The sequence below is a fragment of the Pelmatolapia mariae genome, linkage group LG3_W (genome assembly GCF_036321145.2).
Source record: "Pelmatolapia mariae isolate MD_Pm_ZW linkage group LG3_W, Pm_UMD_F_2, whole genome shotgun sequence".
Lineage (NCBI taxonomy): Eukaryota > Metazoa > Chordata > Actinopteri > Cichliformes > Cichlidae > Pelmatolapia > Pelmatolapia mariae.
In genome coordinates, this window is record NC_086229.1 from 32,248,137 (window position 1) to 32,271,802 (window position 23,666).

The following is a 23,666-nucleotide window of genomic DNA, read 5'->3' on the forward strand; positions in this document are numbered from 1 at the left end:
GCAGGGCCACTCACCTACTGCAGGAAAACAGTGTGACTTACAGAAGGAGCGAATTTGCGGGATGGTGTTTGTTATCTGTGTGATGAACCAATACTGCCTAAGAATTTGTATAAGACTGTTGCTATTTTGCGCCATGGGCTTTGCCATGTCGCAACAGGAGGGAGATGATGACAGCAATAGTTTATACTTTAAGATTAAATACCTGAGCATATTAGCAGATTAGATGCTTTAAAATGTTTAAAAATGAAGAAGTCTTGAGAACAAATGATCTGCCAGATGATTCTGTTTCTCCGCAGGAGCAGAGGCTGAAGTCTGGAGATTGGATGTTGACAAGGCCATGGAGAGGAAGTGCTGGTCCAGTCCATGGTGGAAAGGTTCCTATCGGATGCTGCTGACGATGACCACAGCAGTGAAGATCGCTGAAAGGAATACTTGGATACATCAAGCGCACTGCAAGAAGGTAACACACTTCCTGGCCGACTCTGGGTGATGGTGAAAAGGCCAGCGGTACAAAGGGGGGAGTATATCTCTAGGACCTCTCATCTCAATCCTGGTGAAGAAACCAACGGATCCTGAACCCAACTTAGAATGGCTGGGAATGTGCTGTTCGCCTTCTTGTGCCTGTGGACCCTGAGTGGGATGACAGGAGCGCACTGGGACAGAGCAAACTACACCCAGTACCCGCATGGGGTTTCAACCAACTACTGGTGGCAGTTTGTGAACACAACCACTCACATAAAGAACGAGACCAATGGTTATGCTTGTGATGCCACTGGCTACACATTCTTCTGGACTGTGGCCATATAGCATCACTAAGAGTGAGACAGTTTGTTTGGTTGCCTTGGCAACACATCCAGGAGTAAACATACTTGGGACACTGCCAACTTTTCAACTTCTGAACCTGAATGGACGGTTGGTTCACCAGTAGCTGGGAGGGTGAACTGCTCTGGTAAGACAGACCTGCTAGTCTGACTCAAAGTGTCTGACTCGCAGCAGGACATTGAAAAGCTAAATGAACTGGAAACAGGCCAGTTGCCTATGTGTATGAAAGGCAATGGATTAGTCCAAGTTGGAGATTTATCAGGGAATTTGTACAACATCACCTATTCTTTGTGTCCTCTGCAAGAAGGATGTAAACAGAGAAGCCTTTTGTCTACATTTACATCATGAACACTTCTCTAAGCTGGTTGAGGTTTTGAGCCAAGAAGATCAAAACACCTTGATCCAATTTCCTTTACAAAGCTTTTCCTGTGGTGACAACAGGACAGGAGAAGAGTTGTAAATGCGGATAATTTACCAGTTGACTCTAACCCCCACAGGATGCCTACAGTGAGAAGATTTGGGGGGTTGATAGGAGTCATAAAGAAGGGTGTTGACCAGGCTACAGCTTTGAAGTTAGCTGAGAGCCACATGGACAAACGATAAAGTCAACTGATGTGTTTGAATGTCTATGTCTGTATACAGTTGGATTGTAGTGACATATGATTTTTTGAGAATGTTGATTATTCTTTTTGACTGTTACATTCAGTTGTTTACTTGCAGGAATACATAATGAATCGCACGACAGGAGTAGATGCACCACAAGGCTGGATAACTTGGTTGATGTCTGGTCCTTGGTGGCATTTCCTTTTGAAAATATTAATTCCTGCTTTTGGACTGTTGACATTTAATTTGCTTATGTATAGGATGAATTTTACCGTGTATAAGATCAATGCGAACTAAGATGATTTCTGATACATTTGTTAATTATGTACTTTTACAACAATATGAATTGACTGAAATGAATGTCATGACAGAAGCCTGTGTATAAATGATGCCTGCACTGAAATTGTCAAGCAAGAGGTGCATGGATAAGAATATATTACATAGAAATAATTTGGAGCATAAAAATCACAAAACAGGAGGGAATGTTAGAGTGGATTCTTAAATGTTTGTCATTTTTATGCTTGCCATCCATTTCTACATTGTTTAACTGTGAGGCTGAAGTGTTTTATCACAGGGAACATCCTTGTGGAGGTCTGTTTGATGTTTGGTAGAGCTTCCTGCCCTTTGTATGGTTTCACTGTGTTACCTATGGTAAACCATACATTGGGTGTGGGGGAGACTACCCTCTTTATGACCAAGGATGTTCCCCCTGCTTTTAGGGTTTATGACCCTTTGATCAGCAGGAGGGCACCTACATACACACACACACACACACACACACCTACCTACACACACACATACACACACACACACACACACACACACACAAACACACACAGTGCCTCGTCTTTGTAACCAAGGGGGGTTAAGAGGGGAGGTACGTGTTGTAAACTATTGTGTGAACTGTCTCTCAATAAATAGCTGCGAGGGAAGCTGCTCTTTGAAGGACTTTGGGCTGGAGACAGGTTAGGAGCGTGAGCTCCAAGAGCTGGTTCTTGACCAAAGGCCTCCCTTGCGCAAGTAATCGATCGAACACTGTTGCCTTGTTTTCTTTCATGATGAATAAGTCTCTAGAACTAGCGGGGTTTGTGGGAACAGACCCAACAGTTTCAAACAGGATTCTTTGAATTTGAAATAATGGTTAAAAACATAAATAAACACAAGGTCATTATGTTAAAATGTACTTTATTATGATAGATTTATTTAACTGACTGCAGTAATAAGAACAGTCTTCTTCTGAACACCAACACCAAGGAGCTGGTGTTGGTGATCGCCTAAGCATCCTCACAGTAGGAGCTGCAGAGGCTCATCTCACTCCACTGCAGGACTCAAGAGGTTCAGGAGGTCCCTTAACCCCACTGCCATGGGACTTTTTAACAGCGACTCCTGACATGTTCATTGCACATTTGTCTCTTTTATTCTAATACATATTGGTTGTAATCAAACGAATTCTGAATTGCTTTAAAGCTGAAGCTGTCTGCTAAAACTATCTGAAAAAGCTGAAAAGTTGCAGAAATTGTAAAAACTTTGCAGAAGCAAAGGAACTTTGCTAAAATGTAATAACTTAGCAGAACTGCAATATCTTAGAGGAAACATAATACTTGGCAGAAATAGAATAGCATAGCAGAACTTAGCAGAAATATTGTAACTTACCAGAAACATGATAACTTCTCAAAAATACAAGAATTTAGGAGAAATAGTATAAGATAACAGAAAGAATATATTTAGCCAAAAATACTTAAACATTACGGAAACACTATGATTTAGAAAAATAGTACAACATGGCAGAAATACTGTGATTTAACAGAGACACTGTGATGAACTATGAATATTGTAATTTTAAATCAATACTATGTTTTAGCACAAATACTATAATTTGACAGAAATACTATCATTTGGCAGAAATACTATGTTTCAGCACAAATACTCTGGTTTAGCACAAATATTATAACATAGCAGAAATACAATTATATAGCAGAAATGCTATATTTAGAAAGAAAAATATAATATAGTAGAAATACTATGATTTAGCAGAAATACTGTAATCATCACATATACTGTAACATGACAGAAATTCCTCCACTTAGTAGTAATAACACAAATGTTATGATTTGGCACAAAAACCATGATTTGGCAAAAATACTATCATTTAGCAGAAATACTATGATTGAGCAGAAGTACTAAGATGTAGTAAAAGTACTTTGATTTAACAGAAATACAATTATGGAGGAGTAATACTTTAAAATGGGAGAAATATTGATACACACACACACATACACAGAGCCTAAAGGGAACAGTATTTGTGCCATGGAGTGTTAACAAGAACGTGAGGTCCATATTAGAAAAGCTGGTAAAATCATAAAAGTTTGCAGAATTGTAATAAATGATCAATATGAATTACTGGTCTGTGACAGTGTATTAATTTGTAGGGAAAAAAAACATGTTGACCAAGGTGGGATTGAACCCACGACCTTTGGTCTGAGGACCCGTGTCATTACCAACTGCACCACTGGGAAAGAGAGTGGCCACATGGAAAACAGGGTGATGAGCAGTCAGAATTAGATCGCGGTGAGAGGCGAAAAACGCCGTTTTTTGGAGTTACAAAACGTCGTGTAACTCAGAATCTAGATGGACTAGAAGGATAATTCTTGTACTGGGTGAATCAGCGGACTTTGGTGTACTTTGACCGCGATTTTCATTGCTCTTTGTACATTCGTCGCTGATATATGACGAGAGAAGAAACTGCAGACCTCAGATATGATTGGCTGGCTGGGAGCCATGCAGTCCCTGATATGTAAATTTGAATACTATATTAAGCACAAATCCTATAAAAAGCAGAAATACTATATTAAGCAATATAAATATTCTATATAAATCCTATAAAAAGCAAAAATACTGTACTATGATTTGGTAGAAAAACTATAATTAATCAGAAATACTATATTTGGCAAAAATACTATATTTAGCACAAATCTTATAAAATAGCAGAAATAGTGTGATTCAGCACAATAGTAATAACTTAAACAGAAAAATTGGAAAAGCAAAATGGACAGCTGAAAAAATGCTGAACATGCTAAGGATTCTTCAAATGTACTTGTTAAATGAAAAAAACTCAGCAAAAACAAGTATAACAGTCACACAATCACAAATATGGACACATATGGAAACACACATGCACAGAGAGACACACACAAAAATATATAGATACACAAATCACCAAATACACAGAAAATCAAATATGGGTACACAAATGTACAGAGAGAGACACACACACAGGGTCTATGCCAGTCAACCAGTCTGAATATATTATATTTTTATCCAACAATGAGATGCTGCCCTAAAAAGGGTCTTTGTGTGTGTGTCTTTCTTTCTCTCTCTCTCTCTCACTCACTCACACACACACACACACACACACACACACACACACACACACACACACACACCTATACCCGTTTCTTGGGTTAGAGGGACAATTTCTGAAATTTTTGGCAAATTAGACTGGACATAGGGCTATGGGGACACCGGGTTCCAGAGGTGCTAGAGCTACAATATGCATATCAAAAATCATGAAAAAAATCAGCAAACCTATACACAACTTAAAATTTAAACATTTTCTTTGCTCAACTGAGATATAAAAAAGGCTATTTTTTCAGACATTCTGGTGGTTTGTAGAGACTTTTCTGTAGCTCGGTCTATAAGGACAGTCTGGTGTACAAGGTCAGTGATGTCATCATACATATACACAAAGTATAGTCTGTTCTGAAGGGACACATGGTGTGTAAAGCCAGTCTACTGTACACACACACACTGAGTAAATCTGGTTTAAAAGGACACATGGTGTGTAAAGCCAGTCTACTGTACACACACACACACTCTGAGTAAATCTGGTTTAAAAGGACACATGGTGTGTCAAGCCAGTTCACTATACATATACTCACACATGCACTAAGTATAACCTTCTTAGAAAAGAACGTGTATTATAAGACTGTGACTGATACATCATTATAGTAAAATTGAATAAATTTGCTTAGGCTGCTGCCCCCGCGACCCGGCCTCGGATAAGCGGTTGAAGATGGATGGATGGATGAATAAATTAAAAAAATAATAAAAAGACTATATTTTGGTTTTTTCTGATGAGCATTACAATCTGACATACAAGCTTACATAAAACACCGCAGATCATATCTGTTGTGATCTACTAACAGGTGGTCAAAGTGTCATTAAAACAACTAGAAGCATAACACAACAGTGCTTGCATCAACTAGAACAAACTATGTATTATAGAGTTTTTCATTGTCCTGAAGAAACTGGCACTGAGTGGCTGACCAATAAAACAGCACCTTTGCACACCAGGGGTGAGTCGGGCTGACACCATGACTTATACATAAGACTTATATCAACACACAACACATTTGTTGAATTACTGAACTATATTTAATATAACCAACTCAATAATCAATTCCTTAAAAGGACAGCATTGTAACAATTATTGAAGGAAAATAAAAGTGAATCCTGGCATTAAAAGACTCAGGCTAACCACACATCAAAACAAAACACTGCCTGTGAGCACAGTGAAGTCAACTACATACTTTTTGAATGGAGAACACTAACCTTGAAATCAGGCCCAGAAAGGTAAAGGCTCAGACTGTAAAAAAGTGCATTTAGTGTTTAACATTTATTTATTTTTTTTAAAGGCCAGTCCTCTGTTGCGCACAAAATCTCGAATGTTTTGAATAGATCTCGTCTCCAAGATAGGTTGTTCCTTTTCTTTGCACTTCAGACACTGCTGGTTGGTGACAGTGATACCGTTTTCAATAAAAGGCTTCATATGTTTCATCACCGCTCCTATCTCCTCCTCAGACCATGGTCTCTTCACACACCGCCTTGCTGAAACACGTAAACCTGTTCAATAAAACAAAACAAATTTGAAGTTTAAAAAGATCATGTGAGATGCACTTGTAGGTAGAGATGGTGTTCAAAACTGTGAAAACAAGCTGGTACTTGTCTAAACAAATTGTGTGTGATAATAAATAGACTGTAGACCTGATAAAATTTAAAGTTTGATTGTTTTCATTAACATGATAGTTCATCACACTGCTTGGTAAACACAAAATACATTCAGCTTCTTTATATGTTATATAATGTCTAACCACATGATGTTGGTGTTGACTGCACATAGTGCCTAGTGATGGACATGGCATCTGATTTGTATCATACCTTTAGTAACTGAGTCAGGGACAGGAGGTGAACCAGAAGTCACACAGGCATCATTCCCCTGGTCATCTAAAAAATATTGCACAGTATAAATGTATGGGCTTAAAGAGGCTTTCTGCCTAAACACCATGGGCACAGAGGGGACAGTGACAGCCAGTTCTATTATAATAACTATACACATGGCAGTGCTGCTGAACTGGATGAAGTCAACAATACCTTGGGTAATAAGTTTACTGGGAAATGATGTAGATTTTGTACAGGCCAAATCTTGCTTGGCCAAAACTGATGAAGCATCAAAATACTAGTCATAAAGCATTAGTGTCACAATAAGGAATGGAACAACTAACAATCGACCATGTAAAAATGTACTGATGGTTAGTAATATTGTTCTATACACAATCCCAGGTTATCGTAATCAGCATAGTAGTGTTAATAGTAAAGTCTGATTTCATTTTTAATGCAATGAAAAACAGAGATGCAAGTGGCATTAATGAAACAAGAGAGCATCGTTATCATACGTGATGTGCGCTGTTAAAATACGTTACTGCACATTTCACTGGATTTGTCTCTGAACAGGACTAACTCACAGATCCCAGCTCATTACATAAGATATGTTGGGCAAACTTTGAGTACAACATTGAAAATGTACCTTGAGCTGCAGTCTCGGAGAAGTGAGGCAAATCAGAAGTCACAGAAGTTAATATTTCTTCATTGTCATTGATAGATTTTTCTAGCAAAAAAAATAATAAAAATTTTATTTATTTTTTATATATATATATATATATATATTTTACATACAGTGAGGAAAGTAAGTATTTGAACACCCTGCTATTTTGCGAGTTCTCCCACTTACAAATCATGGAGGGGTCTGAAATTTTCATCATAGGTACATGTCCACTGTGAGAGACGTAATCTAAAAGAAAATTCCAGAAATCACATTGTATGATTTTATAACAAGTTTTTTGTATATTTCTTTGTAAAATAAGTATTTGAACACTTGAGTCAAACTATATTAATATTGCCTTTGTTAACAATTACAGCGGCCAAACAGTTCCTGTAGTTCTTCACCAGGTTTGCACACATTGAAGAAGGTCTTTTGACCCACTCCTCCACACAGATCTTCTGTAGATCTGTCATGTTTTGGGCCAACACAGACTTTTAACTCCATCCACAGATTTTCTATTGGACAGAGGTCTGGAGACTAGTGAGGCCACTCCAGAACCTTGAAATGCCTCTTACGGAGCCACTCCTTGGTTTTCCTGGCTGAGTGCTTCAGGTCTTTGTCTTGTTGAAAGACCCAGCCAGAACCCATCTTCAATGCTCTGACTGAGGGAAGGACGTTTTGGCCCAAAATCTCACAATCCATGTCCCCGTTTATCTTCTCCTTAATACAGTGCAGTGGTCCTGTCCCCTGTGCAGAAAAACAGCCCAGAGCATGATGTTTCCACCCTCATGCTTCACTGTAGGATGGTATTATCGGGATGAGACTCATCCTTCTTCTTCCTCCAAACCCCAACAATGGAGTTTAGACCAAAAAGTTTTATTTTGGTCTCATCTGACCACAGGACTTTCTCCCATGACTCTGGATCATCCAGATGGTCCCTGGCAAACTTCAGACGGGCCTGGACATGGGTTGGCTTAAGAAGGGGAACCTTCAGTGTGATGAATGATTTTAAACCATGACGTCTCAGTGTATTACTGATAGTAGCCTTGCCAACGGTGGTCCCAGCTCTCTTCAGGTCATTGACCAGCTCGTCCCGTGTAGTTCTGGGCTGATTCTTCACCTTTCTTAGCATCACTGACACCCCACGAGCTGAGATCTTACGTGGGGCTCCAGTCCGAGGAAGACATTAGCCTCTTCCATTCAGGGGCGCCTGCAGGAGTCTTGCAGAGGGTACGCACAGTCACCTGCACACGCTCCATCGCGCACACGCACATGCGTGCACGCGCACTGTGAAGGTCTAAAGTTTTGTCTCTTGTGTCGTTGGACAGCTCTTTGGTTTTACTCATGTTGCTGCAACACTTTTGACAGATTGTGGGGTGCGCATGTGTCTTTATGAAAGCTAACGGCATCAAACAGGTGCTGCTAAATTAGAATCATGAGCAGAGTGTAGTTGGACTGTTTAAAAGCAGAATAACAGGTCTTTGAGGGTCAGAAATCTGCATGATAAGCAAGTGTTCAAATACTTATTTTAAGCAGTAATATACAAAAATATTTTAATAAAATCATACATTGTGATTTCCGGAATTTTCTTTTAGATTCTGTCTCTCACAGTGGACATGTACCAATGCTGAAAATTTCAGATCCCTCCATGATTTCTAAGTGGGAGAACTTGCAAAATAGCAAATACTTACTTTCCTCACTGTAAATGGTATTAACTACACAGCAAAGTACAAACAGAACTGCAATAACATTATCTAAATATATAAAAATTTAAATTTTAAATATTTTATCAATACAACTGCAAAGTCTATAACACAGAATACAATAATTTCAGTACCTCGCAATGTGGAAGCATCAGGGAGTTGCTGTGATCCAGTAGCCATCCCATCTATGTCATCTATAAAATTGAAAAAATGTTATTAGACCAACCATATTCACAAACACCAAGCCGATTTAACAACATATAAACCATGCATACCACCAATTTCATCCAGAGTTTTTCCTTGAATGTCCTTCACACTTCCCTTCTCCATGGCCATGAGCAACTTGGAGATCTTAGCCAGCTGAATTGTTGATTGGGGCAGTCGATAGTATTCTCTATGGACCCTGATGTCATGGCCGAGGAAATCGGCCAGCTGGTCTAGTTCATTATCTTTCAAGTTCATGACTTGGCTTATCGTGGCAATCTGTTTGCGAAGGTTAGTTGATCTGAGGTTCTGAGGATGTTCAGCTCCGCAAGCATCTGCAAACTGACCAAACTGCCCTCTGTAGTGACCATCACTACAAGGAATGGCGAAAAGGTACATATTGTTTTCAGATACCCCGCACTCTTTCCTCTTACTAACGAGGAGTGACAGGTTATCGGTCATATCAGAAGTCAGGATCACAGCCACCTTTCGTCCTTTTTTCCCCTTCAGTTCCACTCTGGCAAACTGTTGGCAAAGCCTTTTCTCAACTTCTGTAAGCCCAGAGCTGATGTCATCGTTTAGTTTGGACATGTCACGATCTTCAAAATTTTTGACAGTCATACGTGCTACTTCACCTTCCCTCCTCCTATTGAACAAAATCACTTGACAAAGGATCACCTTTGCTAGTGCTGCGTAAGTTCCTGCTGTTGGGTTATCACCTAGTTTCTCCCTAGCTGATTCCACTTGCTGACCAAGATATAACTGCAGCTTCTGAACATCTCTGGTCAGTGGAAGGCTGTCGACCTTGTTGTATTTTGCCTCACTCAGGTTTGATAAGGCTGAATGGGAAACGAATTCAGACCACTTTGTTTCATGAAGTGTGTGAAACCTCCTGATTGAATCGATCGCCTCTTGATCCTCTTCCATGAGAGCACGACACATGATAATATCACTTATTTTTCTGAGAGAATGTCCAAGCTTCAGGGCCAAACTTGGGGCTTTGAATGTGCTGGTTTCAGTATCAAAACCTGAAACTCTCTTGACAGCATTAGTAAGAATAAAGAAGTTGGCTGGTTTTATTGCCTCTTCCATATTATGGATTCTTGTTGTGTGACGCAAAGTCACAAGTAATCTCCCAAGTTCCCTTACTTTCTGTCTTATATACTCATGCTTTGATCTGTCACTTCCATGCTTATTAAAAAGAGACTGAGCCAACTGCATAATATAATGATCATTCCTTATTGCACTAGACACATCATCCTTGTGCATCTTGCCCAGTACTGAGTAGAGTTCACTTGAAATTGGCTGAGACATTGTGGATTGAGTAGATGCTATACCAAAGACTCTATCTTTCAGCTTCTCTTCAGCATTATTCTCTGGTCTTAAAGCACATCTTTTCATATGCCGAGAAACTTCTTTTCTGGATATCATACCCTTACAGTATAAGCAGTACTCGTATGTCTCAGCGCTGCTGCTGCTCTTTTTTGAGATCCTTTTCACTTTAAGACAACCTGATCCTGTGGTTTTAACAGCAGAGTTGTGCTTGAAGTTACCAAGGTTTCGTAACCTTTCAAGATGAACTTTTCTGTCCTTTGATGATTTGGGTAACTGAAGCACCTGGGCGACTTCAGCATTTTCATTTACATGCGTCTCCAGATGACGTGCAAATTTTGTTTGAGGTTTTCCACACACAAAACAAAAATTGACTGTGCTTTTGATTAATTTTGTTGACTTGGTTGGGGATTCATTTTGGCTAATATCCACAGTACTCTTTTCGCTACATGCATCTTTTGTTTTCTGCTGGCATGACTCTGAGCTGTCTGGTTCTTGGTCGGGATGAAGATCATCAGTAGTTTCAAGATCATTCAAAATGTGCTCAAAGTTGTTCTTAACATCCATGGTCTGTTCTTTTTCAGCAAAAGTAACGCATAAATCAGGCATGCTAGCAGCATGGGAGTTTTTTGATGGTCCAGGTAACTCAATAGACAACTCTGTTCCTGAGCTTTCTGAATCTGATGCAGAATTTGGGATGTATTCTTCATCAGATGAGACATCACCCTGTTCGTAAATGCAGCATAGATTAAATAACAGAAATAAACATGGGAAGGATAAATGCTAAATTGTTCACGTCACAGAGCTCGGGACGTAAACCAAAGTCTCTAGATGTCTTAAAAGTACTAAGAAATACCTCCTGATTTAAAGAAGAAAATGTGCAGCAGATATGTATTTTGTGCAAGTATTTTGATTCTGCTTGATCAATTTGCAATCTGTGATCGATTCAGTACTTTTTTGATATTTGTCCCATTTCTAATATCCAATTTATATTTTTTGAACAATGACATTAACAAAAAAAACACAAACAAAACAAAAAAACTAAGACACCAGCCCTAACCTGGTCCCAGAGCCCCTCCCACAATGACCCCCACAGATCAAAATTTGTAAAACTTTTGAGACTAGATTGTATGAAACTGTTTTTTTTGTTTGTTTTTTTTTTTTTTTTTTTTTTTTTTTTTTACAAAGGATTATAATACAATCTAAGTAATATTTTTACAATGTGTTTATTTCTGGCCTCTCTCACGTAACTTCTACACTCTATCCAGTCCAAAATCTCTCTGCTTTCAATTCTCTGAGACAACACTTACAAAACGGATTATCCTTATAATTTTGTGATGAAAGAAAAAGGAAGAGCAAGCAACATGTGGCAATCTTCACGAACTGCATCTACGTCAATATTAACTATATTATAATGAAGCCTGCGTAAATTCAACCTGGGAGACACACCTGCACATCGTCTCCATCATCATCATCATCACCTCAACTCCCTTCAGCTGCTCACTCCGGCGCAGCCAATCCGGAGCTCCCTCGCACCTACGCCTCCATTCAGCATCCGGGCATTTAAGCTCTTTCACCCATAGCTCGGCCTCTCAGTGTTTTTGCATCCCTCCACCACCCCTGCAACCCCATGCTTGCCCCCTGCCTCCATACCACCACCAGTGTCCGGACCCCGGGGGAACACCTCCTACTTCAATCAGCAATGCTTTTATCAACAGTTTTCCCGCTGGGGTCTGACCGCCAAATATTTAATGTTCAATAAAGCATGTCTAATTCTTTCTCCATATCTGAGTCTTTCCAGGTTGAATTTCACTGTACACTTACGTCGGACATATCCCAGTCTTCTGAAGATGTCTGGAGGCAGATCTTATGCCACACACAACGGCATTCTACAAATACAAAGAAACCACAGCATTAGACAACAACCGATGATTCATTAAGTTATAATTTAAAAAGTAGCGATCCCACACATCACAAATTATATTCACAAAGACCACTAAATATAAACAAGCATAAAGTGAATTTAAAACAAACGCATAATTCAGAATAAAAAGCAGATTTTGTTTTAAGTTTAAGACACATTTTAAACTTATGAATATGATATACTGCATCATCCTAATAATCAATTTTTTCCATCAGATTTGAGATATAAAACATTGTTATTTTAAAAACAGACTAATTCTCTCTCTATATATATATATATATATCTCTCTATCTATCTATCTATCTATCTATCTATCTATCTATCTATCTATATAGAGAGAGTTTGACCTGACCAAACTACTCATTATGGGCCATGTTTCAGAATGCATTCTTGGCTCAAAGACTTCTGGCAGAATGATCTAATGAGAAACAGAAAAGCTAAAATGTTTATCCTACATTAATTAATAAGGATTGAGATGAAAAGGACTTCTACTAAAAAGTCATTGAAAATGTGTAGAGACACCATCAAGCATTTGTATTGCAAATTGCCTGATTGATCTATTGGAATAGGTCTGGATTAATCAGACCCAGTACCTTATTGGGCTTCCTATATTGACATTGTAAGAAGTTTGCAAGTTTGATGCAATGTTTACTCAAAGGGTTTATTATCATCAAACATCATCTTCCAAGTTTGTGTGTATATGTGTAATTACAGAATGACAAACAGACTTGAGGGCAGTTTACTTCATACATGTTGATACTCTCTTAAATATAATTAAAGATTTGTGCATTTTGCTTTATCTTTATATAACAGATCAAATCAGGAACTGTGGTTTTTGCATTGTAACATCACAAATAAGCTAAATCAGCATTGTCAGTACGCATGCACGGCGCGGCCGGGTCAGAGTACACCACTACCCACGATGTAAAGGCTGAATTATACTTCTCCGTCAGATAAAGGCTTGGTTCTTTTAATACATCCATGGATATAGGCCTACGGGGAAGTGCTGTGCCAGGGTTGCCAGACGTCAGTGGCCAAACCCCGCACGAGCGTCTCCGGGCACCACAGAGGCTGATGGCTCCGGATATGAGGCTTTGAAAGTGAAAGTTTATTTGCAGCTGTCGATTCATTGTACCAACCTTCTCTCAGCTCTAAGGGATCTGGAATTGTCATCTGACAACTGTCAGTCTCGATCTCGAGCAGAGACTTATATCCAAGGTAGCATAGCCTCCCGCTCCTGCTGTTTTGTTAAAACTATAGGGGCTTTTTGTAGTGAAAACACCCAAGCGAGGGCCACGAGTTCTTTCTTTCTCTTCCCAGCAGCACTGTATCCCCGTTTCGTACCAAATTCTTTTAAAACATTGACTTTAGGACGCTCAAAATATTCAATATCGCTATCACACGCGGCCGTGTTTACTGTTTACGATGCACGCTGGGTAGTCGTGACCCTTGACCCGGACAGGCATGCCTTGCGCACGGTGAGATGCTTATTTAGCTTATATGAGCTTGATGTTGAAAGAGTGAAACAAAGATTTAAAGTTGTAAAGTTCAACAGTCTAATCAACAAAGAGTAAGAGGGCAATATACATTATTACAGTATGCTCTCTGTTCTCTGCCACACTAAGCAGACAAACTCAAATGCATGATATGTGATAGTATCTGCCATTACACTGTGTATCATTGCAATGGTTTGAATTGATAAAACTTTGAAGTGATTTTTTTTATTCTTTACATATGAAAATGTAGACCTGACTCATGGTAACTTATGGTATAGTGAAAAAATGCATTAATTAACACAAGATAAATAATACACTTACGCTTGCATCTTAGACCGTGCCATCTGATAGCTGTCAAAGGTGAATGGCATATCCCGCATTTGTCAAGTTTCACCGATTCAAATACCAGCCTATGAATTGTACACTGGAAAAAATTAAAAACATGAAATGAAACAAAACATTTTTACCCAAATATTTTATGACGAATTAAAAATAATGTTTGACCGTTTTACATATTTTCTACTAATCCTTCTGGAGAGATGGAAATGGAGATAGGAGTTACTTTTTAGATAAAATAGTGAAGCATATCTATTCAATTCCTGAGATTTGTGAGTTAGAGAGAGGGGAATCTATTTAGATGAAGCAAAAGTAAAATACTAAGAAGCTAAAGTGACTGAGTAAAAGGTGCATGATTTAAAGACTGTACATGCAGTATAATTGTAATCAATTGATAAACATGATCTTTACAAACCACACTATTTACCAAACTACACATTGATACAATCTTTAGTAAACAGATGAATCCATGCTAACCTCATGCTCAGAGTTGTCTGCTGTAGGTCTAGATGACTGACACTCTGCTCTTAATTCTCTGTCTGTAGAAGAGAACACAAGACATGGAGGCATAGTGCTTTGCAAGACCCCAGGGTTTAACAGGTAGTGCTTACTCAAGCAGGGACTCACCTGTGAATGAGTCTGTAGAGATCACATGGTGCTCCACGTCATGGGCAATAGGCTCTGCAACACACTGTTGACCAGAAGGGATGCTTGCGATCTTTAGCTGGGTATGAAAAGTAGAACAAATATTGTAAACATCTGGCAGCTACAGTGGAAATGTATTTAATCCACTACGAGTGGTCTTTTCTAACCAGTGTCCCCTCAACCCGTGTGTTTTTCTGAGTATGCCAAACACTGGAGATGAAACAGTGAAAGACTCTGTTTGAGCTCAGATGTCAGGACAGTGTTCTCACATACCTTGAGTTTGTCTGTGTCAGACACACACACATAGTTAAGCATTTTCTGCTTCACCTTCAGTTAAATACAGTTCTAACTCTCACCCTAACTGCAAGGAAACAGAGTGATTAACCCTTACCTAGTAAAGTGAAGCCAAAGTAAGACAATACTAAGAAGCTAAAGTGACTGTGAGTAAAAGGTGCATGTATATGTCTGACACAGAAAAACCCAAGGTTTTCAAGGACACTGTCCATCAGCCTCATAATGACATCTGAGCTCAAACTGATGCTTTCACTGTTTCACCTCCAGTGTGTGGTCACTCAGTAAAACACACTTGTTAAGGGGACACTGTGGTTAGAAAAGACCTCCTGTTCTAAATAGAGGACATTTCCACCACCGCTGCCAGATGTTTGCTAAAATACTCAAAATGGAGTTTCATGTAAACACCATAACACTTCTAACCATTGGTCAATTTTAAAACAAAGGTCAATTTCAACTCACCTCACAAGCAGAGTCATTAGGCACAGCTCTGGATGATTGTGGCACCTCTTTCGATTTGCTCTCTGTACAAGGGAACACAAGGAGATTCAGTGCTTGACTTTCGTTAAGTCAAAAAAACACATCTACGCATAACGCAATCAATTCACATCCCTGACTGTCACAATTCTACTCAAAATATCCATCAAGACACTATAGAATCATCAGAAATGTCCCAATACTGGCACATTTTTCATGCAGCAAACCTTCAGGCATGTCATGCATTGCCAGAAGTTAACATTTACTCAAAACTGACCACTGGTAAGTTCTTCTGAGAACGCTTGGGGTGACAACTCCCGACACTGGACACCAACTTCACCAATTAACTCTTTCAGAGAAGAAGTGCCACGCTGACCTCCAACAGAATGCACCTAAAAAGATGCAAAGATGAACAAGCATCAATGGTACAGTGTCCATCTGATCAAGAGGGACACTCTCAGTCAAACCTTAAAACACCCAAATGATGTTGAGAGGGAAATGCAATGTTAAATGATGACTACCTGTACGTACAATGATTTAAAGACTGTACATGCAGTATAATTGTAATCAATTGATAAACATGATCTTTACAAACCACACTATTTACCAAACTACACATTGATACAATCTTTAGTAAACAGATGAATCCATGCTAACCTCATGCTCAGAGTTGTCTGCTGTAGGTCTAGATGACTGACACTCTGCTCTTAATTCTCTGTCTGTAGAAGAGAACACAAGACATGGAGGCATAGTGCTTTGCAAGACCCCAGGGTTTAACAGGTAGTGCTTACTCAAGCAGGGACTCACCTGTGAATGAGTCTGTAGAGATCACATGGTGCTCCACGTCATGGGCAATAGGCTCTGCAACACACTGTTGACCAGAAGGGATGCTTGCGATCTTTAGCTGGGTATGAAAAGTAGAACAAATATTGTAAACATCTGGCAGCTACAGTGGAAATGTATTTAATCCACTACGAGTGGTCTTTTCTAACCAGTGTCCCCTCAACCCGTGTGTTTTTCTGAGTATGCCAAACACTGGAGATGAAACAGTGAAAGACTCTGTTTGAGCTCAGATGTCAGGACAGTGTTCTCACATACCTTGAGTTTGTCTGTGTCAGACACACACACATAGTTAAGCATTTTCTGCTTCACCTTCAGTTAAATACAGTTCTAACTCTCACCCTAACTGCAAGGAAACAGAGTGATTAACCCTTACCTAGTAAAGTGAAGCCAAAGTAAGACAATACTAAGAAGCTAAAGTGACTGTGAGTAAAAGGTGCATGTATATGTCTGACACAGAAAAACCCAAGGTTTTCAAGGACACTGTCCATCAGCCTCATAATGACATCTGAGCTCAAACTGATGCTTTCACTGTTTCACCTCCAGTGTGTGGCCACTCAGTAAAACACACTTGTGGAGGGGACACAAAACAGATAAGCTTGCAATCATCACTTGGGAAAGTCATACAAATTCAAGATTTAGTTAAACCAGATTGAATACCACCAAGAGGACATTTAAATATTGTGACTAGGGCTGAAACAACTAATCGACAACTAATCGATTATTGAAATAATCGTTAGTTGCAGCCCTAATTGTGACATCTAGATATGTAGGTTTTAAACAACAATTCATAGGGGGAAAATTTTTTTTAAATGACCCACCTTTTTCCGCCAGGGCCATTCTTTCCCACCATAGTCATAAGTAATTTCACTTCCTGCCGCAATTTCCTTCAGTGCAAAAAGGCAGAGATGTGGCTTCCCTTCTGCTTCAATCAACTTCATTCTGCAATTTGGTGTCCTGTGTTCATCGTTTACTAGTCGCCCAAATGACCCATCTTCAAGTGCTCCATCAATACTGCAAATTTGGAAACATACATTAAACAAACATTTATAGTGACACGCCTATGAACTATACTATAATTTTTAAGCACCAACACAAACACAACATCCAATACAAGTTTAGTTGTTAAATGCATAGTTGATAAGTTAAAGAGGGTCCATCAGTCAAGGACGCGTTGCTTTCTGACTGAGATAAGTGTTTGCGCTCCTACTTGTGCTTAGAGCAGGGGTGCTCAATCCCAGTCCTCGAGAGCTACTGCCCTGCAGCTTTTAGATACGTCCTTGTTCCAACACACCTGAATCAAATGAATGCCTCGTTATCAGGCCTTTGCCAGACTTGATGGCATGCCGAAGAAGTAATCCAACTATTTGATTCAGCTGTGTTGGAGTAGGGATGCATCTAAAAACTGCAGGACAGTAGCTCTCAAGGACTGGGATTGGGCACCCCTGGCTTAGAGCTTAAACGTGGTTTTGTTGTACTGTTGCGCTGACCTAGTAGGTGTGGCTGTTACTCTTCTCTTCTCTTCCTCCTCTTGCCCACTACCTGCTCTGTGCTGCTGCTGCTTGCGCGTGGCCGCTGATTAGACCTTGTGCAATCTACAGCTAAGCGCAGCCTGGTGCGCACTGCTCCACCAGGTGAGTTGAATTAGAGCAATCAAGGGCGGGCGTGCCTAGTAGACCTTAAAATGCATGCAGCAGTCATTTGACCCGAGTGCGACATACTGAGAGGACAGCAAACCAAGCACAATCCACTTTCCACTGTGAGGAAGACTTTGAGTTAGACGGGCTATCGGTAGGCTCGGACTCATATTTGCTGCTTATGTTTGGGAACTATGGAAGCTCAATTGTGGAAATGTATTTATGCTTTGGGAAATAGTTACTGCATTTAAGTTTAAAAAATTATATTGATATTAAAATAAATGTTTAAGTCTGAATAAATTGTTTATGTAGCTAGTGTTTCCCACACATTTATGTTAATTAATACTAAAAGTAATTACCCCAAATCCTTGGTTAAATCTTAAAACTAGTGTAAATATGTTTGGTTTAATTTAAGGAAAATAATTCTTTGTAAAAAAATCCTTAGTTAAAGTCTTTATTAAAATATTTGTAAACTCTAAAATGTATACTTTAAAAATGTAATTGTTACAGAAAGTGTAAAAAATGCAAGGTAGACCACAGTTTATTTCATCTTCGTTGTTTGAAATTACTCACCTCTGATTTAAAAACTAATGAATGTAAAACTAAAACTAGGATAAATGATAGTTTAGACAAAAGTGGCTTTACTGAAGTGTATATTTTTGTTATTTCATTTGTCTTCTGTATAATGCATTTAATTTATCTGAATGATTAATGAAATGTTCTTTATTTTTTGTGTTGAAAGGTTTTTCACCTATCCATCAAGCCATCCATCTACCTACCTCACAGACAGAGAACACTTGACATGTACTATTTTGGTATTGTACATATTATACAGTAGTTTTGGACACAGTATAACAGTGCACGAGTCTCCGTGTCCACATGTGCCAAATGCGCACAGACACAGGGCCGCTCATTCAGCCCTGGCCATTTGAATTTTCTCTTATTATTTTCTCTCTCTATATTATATTTTAAATCTTCACAGCAGCGTGAGCACACTGTCTTAGCTGTAAAATGTAGGCTTATATTATTACCCCTCTAACCCCGTACTTTACGCCCGTGAGTGTGTATTAGAGAAGGCACACACAGGCTGAATACGGGGACTAACGGGCCCTCAGCATATGTGGGAGTCCCGTACGTCCCCAGTACAGCGAGTTCCCGGGGACCACAGGGTCACCAGGAAATGAGATCCCGCTATTCCACGGGTCCGTCACTCCCCCTTCTATAGATTCTGGGGACTGACGGGGCCGGGTACTAGAGGTAAGGACTCGTTAAAGAGCAATATGAGATGTTTGCTTCAGAAATCCTGACCTTGCAATAGAAATGTAAACATTCAGTCATTTTGAACTTACCACAATGTCTTCTGCTTCCATATGAATTCAAACATGAAGACTGAACATGCGCTGTGGTACAGGTTACGTCTGTGTTCAGCTTCAGTTGCATCAATAAGCTCCCCTCTATACTCGACCACAAAGTCTCCTTGTTTGAAATTGGCTAAAGTGAAGATGCCACGACCTGAAAACACAACCATATTAGAGACACAGGCGTGGCAGCACTGCAAATAATCAATTCATTAAATATGTATATCTGTAAATTGCAAGTATGCAATGTTGTGCTTTTTTTCAATTCTACATATATAATAAAGAAAACATGTCCGACTGCAGAAAACATAAATAGCCAGGCTTGCTAATAACTAAATTATTATTAAAATACCTTTAATTTTAATTTATATTGATGTTTGTACAGGTCACCACTGGTGATGCGTAACCCCTCAGTCTAGCCTGCAGTGTGTCAAAGTCACTCACCTTTAACTGAATTAATAAATTTGATTTCTAACATTGAATTCTTGTCTCTTCTTGCAAGGATGTGATTAATGGCATCCTGAAGGGGAGTGGTTCTCCGTGACATGATTTGCTAAGGAAATTAAGATAAAAATGTAAACAACATCAAAACTTAAAGCCTTTATGCTTACAAGGGCATTAGTAAAGCCTGAATGAGAAGCACCCCCCATGTTAGCGTATTATTAGTTTAAGGTTATTTTAGTTTGGTGATGAGTGCTGGAGGGATTCTGGTTAACAGATAAATGGATGGGGGCGAGGCTGTATTTGTGCAGATTAACTTGACTGTGTTCCACCTGTGTTGATTAAGTCAAGTATCTGACATGCTCCACCCAATTTTTCTTATTTCACTAATAGCATGGATACTGAAACTGTTTCAATTGAGTTCTATGCTTTCATTACATTCACATAACAGACACAGACAAGGCTGATGTCTGAGTTGTTTTAACAGAAAGCATGCACTTGCAGATATTAAAGATACTTAAAAGTCCTAATTTAACTAAAGCCCAACTCTGACTTAGCCTAAACCTGTCTGTCAAACTAAGCTTTAGATCTCTCAGGAATAATGTGCTTCATCAACACAACTATAAGAGAGCAAAACAAAAATAATGTTGTTTTTTTTTTTTTTTTTACAATATTTTATAAACAAATGTGTGCAGAGTGACATCAATACTGTCTCAATTTAATTTCATAAATCTAAAAAAGTTTATTTGTATTTGCCGTCGAATGTTTCCTTGGTATTTGGGCAAAGATCATCTTTTAATATCTTAATCATCTCAAAACAGAACAGGAGGAAAACGGCTCCAACTACCACAAAAAAGACAGGTGTGAGTACTACTGCTACTACAAACTGCATCTACTACAACTACTAGTTACAGAAGTAGTACTTATAGTAGTTGTAGTAGTAGCAGCCATTTTACATTAAACAAGTGATCTTGTAGTGAAAAAGGCCTTCTTTCAAACTCAGTGAAACATCACACACTTGTGTAATTTCTTACCTTGAAACAAGTGATGAGATTAGGCCAGGGTAAAAAAAAAAACGATCCCGGTGCTTGGGACAGTCCGGGAATCCCCGCCCCGCGTGTTGCTGTGACCTCCGTGAACCGTTCCACGTGCTCCGGCCCGCTCCGCCGTCCTCACCTCGTCGTGGTCCGGTCCCCGCGGTGCGCTCTCCGCCGTCCGCTCGTCGTGGTCCGGTCCCCGCGGTGCGCTCTCCGCCGTCCGCTCGTCGTGGTCCGGTCCCCGCGGTGCGCTCTCCGCCGTATGCTTTCCACCGTATGCTTTCCACCGTACCTCGTCGTCGTTCCCTCACCTGCCGCCTCACCACGGCTGTGCCTACTCTGAAGCACTGTGTCTGTCAGAACGTCCGTCTTTTAAAAGTTTTATAATTACCTTCTTACCTTTTCTCCAAAGCGTGTCAAAACTCTGCCAAAATTGAAGGATGAATAAGAAGCGCCCAATCAGTCAGTCTAAATCATTGATGTAAATATCCACGGTCCAAATGGGTAATGCTAAAATGCGCATGCGCAGCTTCCAATTTCGCGCCATGTGTATAATGTCCCGCGCTCGTGTATAATTTCCCGCGCTTGTGTGTGCGGCATGCGGGGACAATTCCAACCGACAGGGGGCAGTGGCGGACACACAAATATACAACATATGTCAAGTTTTTGGTTTACAAAGACTTTTGAGAAAAACACTTTTTGGGTATTACAACATGCCCACAAACTATTTTAAAAGGTCAATTTTATGAGGACAGCAAAATGTCCTCCTATAACAGAGGGTCCTCATTGCTCTTTGATTTGTCTTGAAAATTGTCCTCCTAAAACGAAAAACAAACACACACACACACACACACACACACACAGCAGCAGCAGCGGCATCAGCAAGTGAACAGGGGCTGTTAACAGCATGTTTCTAGGTCAGTCAAACAGCTGTGAGCTTCTTAATTTGAATCCACCAATCAGAGAGGCTGTGTATTTTTCCCACCAAAACTGGTGCACTAAGTGCAGGCTCTTACAGCACAGAGAGAGACAGGATTTTTGCAGTCTATTTCTCATAGTGAGGACTCCCCTCAAACAAACAGCCATAAATTCCTAACCGTAGGGGCTAAAATGGTCGTTCTTAGACCGTTTTGTTCAGAAGACATGGGAGAATCTTGAAATGTTGAACATTTAAAATAAAAATATGAAATATCATAGATATATGACATAGATGATTGGTTATCTAAGAAGCCACGAGGGCCCCAATATGCAAATTTGAATGTGCAAGCCCTCAGACATGATTGGTTGTCTTAGAAGCCATATAAAAAGCAGTAAAACTGTACTATGATTTGGTAGAAAAACTATAATTAATCAAAAATACTATATTTGGGAGAAATTGTATTTTTTAGCAGAAACATTACATGTAGCAAAAATCTTATGAAATAGCAGAAATAGTATGATTTAGCACAAATACTGAAAAGCAGCAGAAATGCTATGACTTAGCACAATAGTAATAACTTAAATAGAAAAATTGGAAAAGCAAAATGGACAGCTGAAAAAATCCTGAACATGCTAAGGGTCCCTCAAATGTAATTGTTAAATGAAAAATAAATCAGTAAAAAAAAGTATAACAGTCACACAATCACAAAGATGGACACAAATAGAAACACACATGCACAGAGAGACACACACAGGACCAAATTCAGTCAACCAGTCTAAATATATTGAATTTAAATCATACAGTAAGATGCTCCCATAAAAAAGCTCTCTCTCTCTCACACACACACACACACACACACACACACACACACACACACACACACACACACACACACACACACACACACACAGGGAGAGACAAGCAAGACTCTAGGTCAGTCAAGCAGCCTCGGAGCTGCTTAATTTGAATTCACCAATCAGAGAGGCTGTGTGCTTTTTCCCGCCAAAACTGGTGCACCAAGTGCAGGCTTTTACACACACAGACACAGAGAGAGACAGGATTTCTGCAGTGTATTTGTCATAGTGAGCATTCCCCTCAAACAAATGGCCATAATTTCCTAACCGTAGGGGCTAGAACGGTCATTCTTACACCGTTTTGTTCAGAAGAGATGGGGGAATCCTCAAGTGTTGACAATTTATCATTAACATATGAATTATTGAAGATATTTGACTTGTAATGCACCATAACTGGGTAGAGGCAAAGCAAAAACTGTCTTGACCTGCCCTCAAACAACGCTTTGTAACTCTAAATCTATTTGGAGTATCGATATCATTCTTTCACCGTAAGAGACAGCAGGCTTTGGTGAACAGTCATGGAAATTTTCAGGTCTCTGTGGAAATCCAAAAAAAAAGATATGACGAGAGAAAAAAGTTGTTCATTTCCAGAGTTTGAAATCTGAAGAAATCTGAGCGAAGGACAAATTTCCTACCCTCAAACAAGTCTAACTCATTTCAGAACGGTAATAGGTGAGAAAAAAATTCTTGAATTGTGAGCGTCAGGAGTGTCTGAAGATATACGGGGACAAGCCTCATGTTTTAACTTCGCTTCGTTAAGGAGATATGACGATTCGAATATGCCTCTCATTACAGAAATCAAGCGATGATTTTGAACAAGCTCTCCATTGACTTTCTATGGAGAGTTTTCCGACCTTGTGTTGGTCTGA

The 23,666-nt window shown here is 39.5% G+C and overlaps 2 protein-coding genes across 2 annotated transcripts; both read right to left on the reverse strand.

Annotated features, from left to right (window-relative positions):
* Nucleotides 1-5,954: 5,954 nt before the first annotated feature.
* LOC134616400 (uncharacterized) lies at nucleotides 5,955-9,904 on the reverse strand. Its single transcript, XM_063461273.1, has 5 exons — nucleotides 9,282-9,904; nucleotides 9,141-9,200; nucleotides 7,289-7,369; nucleotides 6,643-6,708; nucleotides 5,955-6,327 (listed from the first exon to the last, which is right to left on the reverse strand). The coding sequence occupies exons 1-5, from the start codon at nucleotides 9,829-9,831 to the stop codon at nucleotides 6,101-6,103; spliced, it is 984 nt and encodes a 327-aa protein (XP_063317343.1). The 5' UTR covers nucleotides 9,832-9,904; the 3' UTR covers nucleotides 5,955-6,100.
* On the reverse strand, nucleotides 9,837-21,035 carry LOC134622060 (uncharacterized). The gene is made up of 14 exons (XM_065470148.1): nucleotides 21,022-21,035; nucleotides 19,991-20,099; nucleotides 19,538-19,700; nucleotides 17,373-17,565; nucleotides 16,519-16,615; nucleotides 16,369-16,430; nucleotides 15,989-16,103; nucleotides 15,697-15,758; nucleotides 14,926-15,022; nucleotides 14,776-14,837; nucleotides 14,284-14,386; nucleotides 12,367-12,431; nucleotides 10,980-11,268; nucleotides 9,837-9,856 (listed from the first exon to the last, which is right to left on the reverse strand). The coding sequence occupies exons 2-14, from the start codon at nucleotides 20,091-20,093 to the stop codon at nucleotides 9,837-9,839; spliced, it is 1,431 nt and encodes a 476-aa protein (XP_065326220.1). The 5' UTR covers nucleotides 20,094-20,099; nucleotides 21,022-21,035.
* Between the last annotated feature and the right edge of the window lie 2,631 nt (nucleotides 21,036-23,666).

Coding starts and splice junctions, on each gene's coding strand:
- LOC134616400 (XM_063461273.1), bottom strand. CDS start 9,831: ATGACTGTCAAAAATTTTGAAGATCGTGACATGTCCAAACTAAACGAT. Junction 7,370..9,140: donor TGATGCTTCCACATTGCGAG/GTACTGAAATTA, acceptor TTTTTTTGCTAG/AAAAATCTATCAATGACAAT. Junction 6,709..7,288: donor CTCCGAGACTGCAGCTCAAG/GTACATTTTCAA, acceptor AATATTTTTTAG/ATGACCAGGGGAATGATGCC.
- LOC134622060 (XM_065470148.1), bottom strand. CDS start 20,093: ATGTCACGGAGAACCACTCCCCTTCAGGATGCCATTAATCACATCCTT. Junction 16,616..17,372: donor AATGGCCCTGGCGGAAAAAG/GTGGGTCATTTA, acceptor TTTCATACCCAG/CTAAAGATCGCAAGCATCCC. Junction 16,431..16,518: donor CTCTACAGACTCATTCACAG/GTGAGTCCCTGC, acceptor TCTCTTCTACAG/ACAGAGAATTAAGAGCAGAG.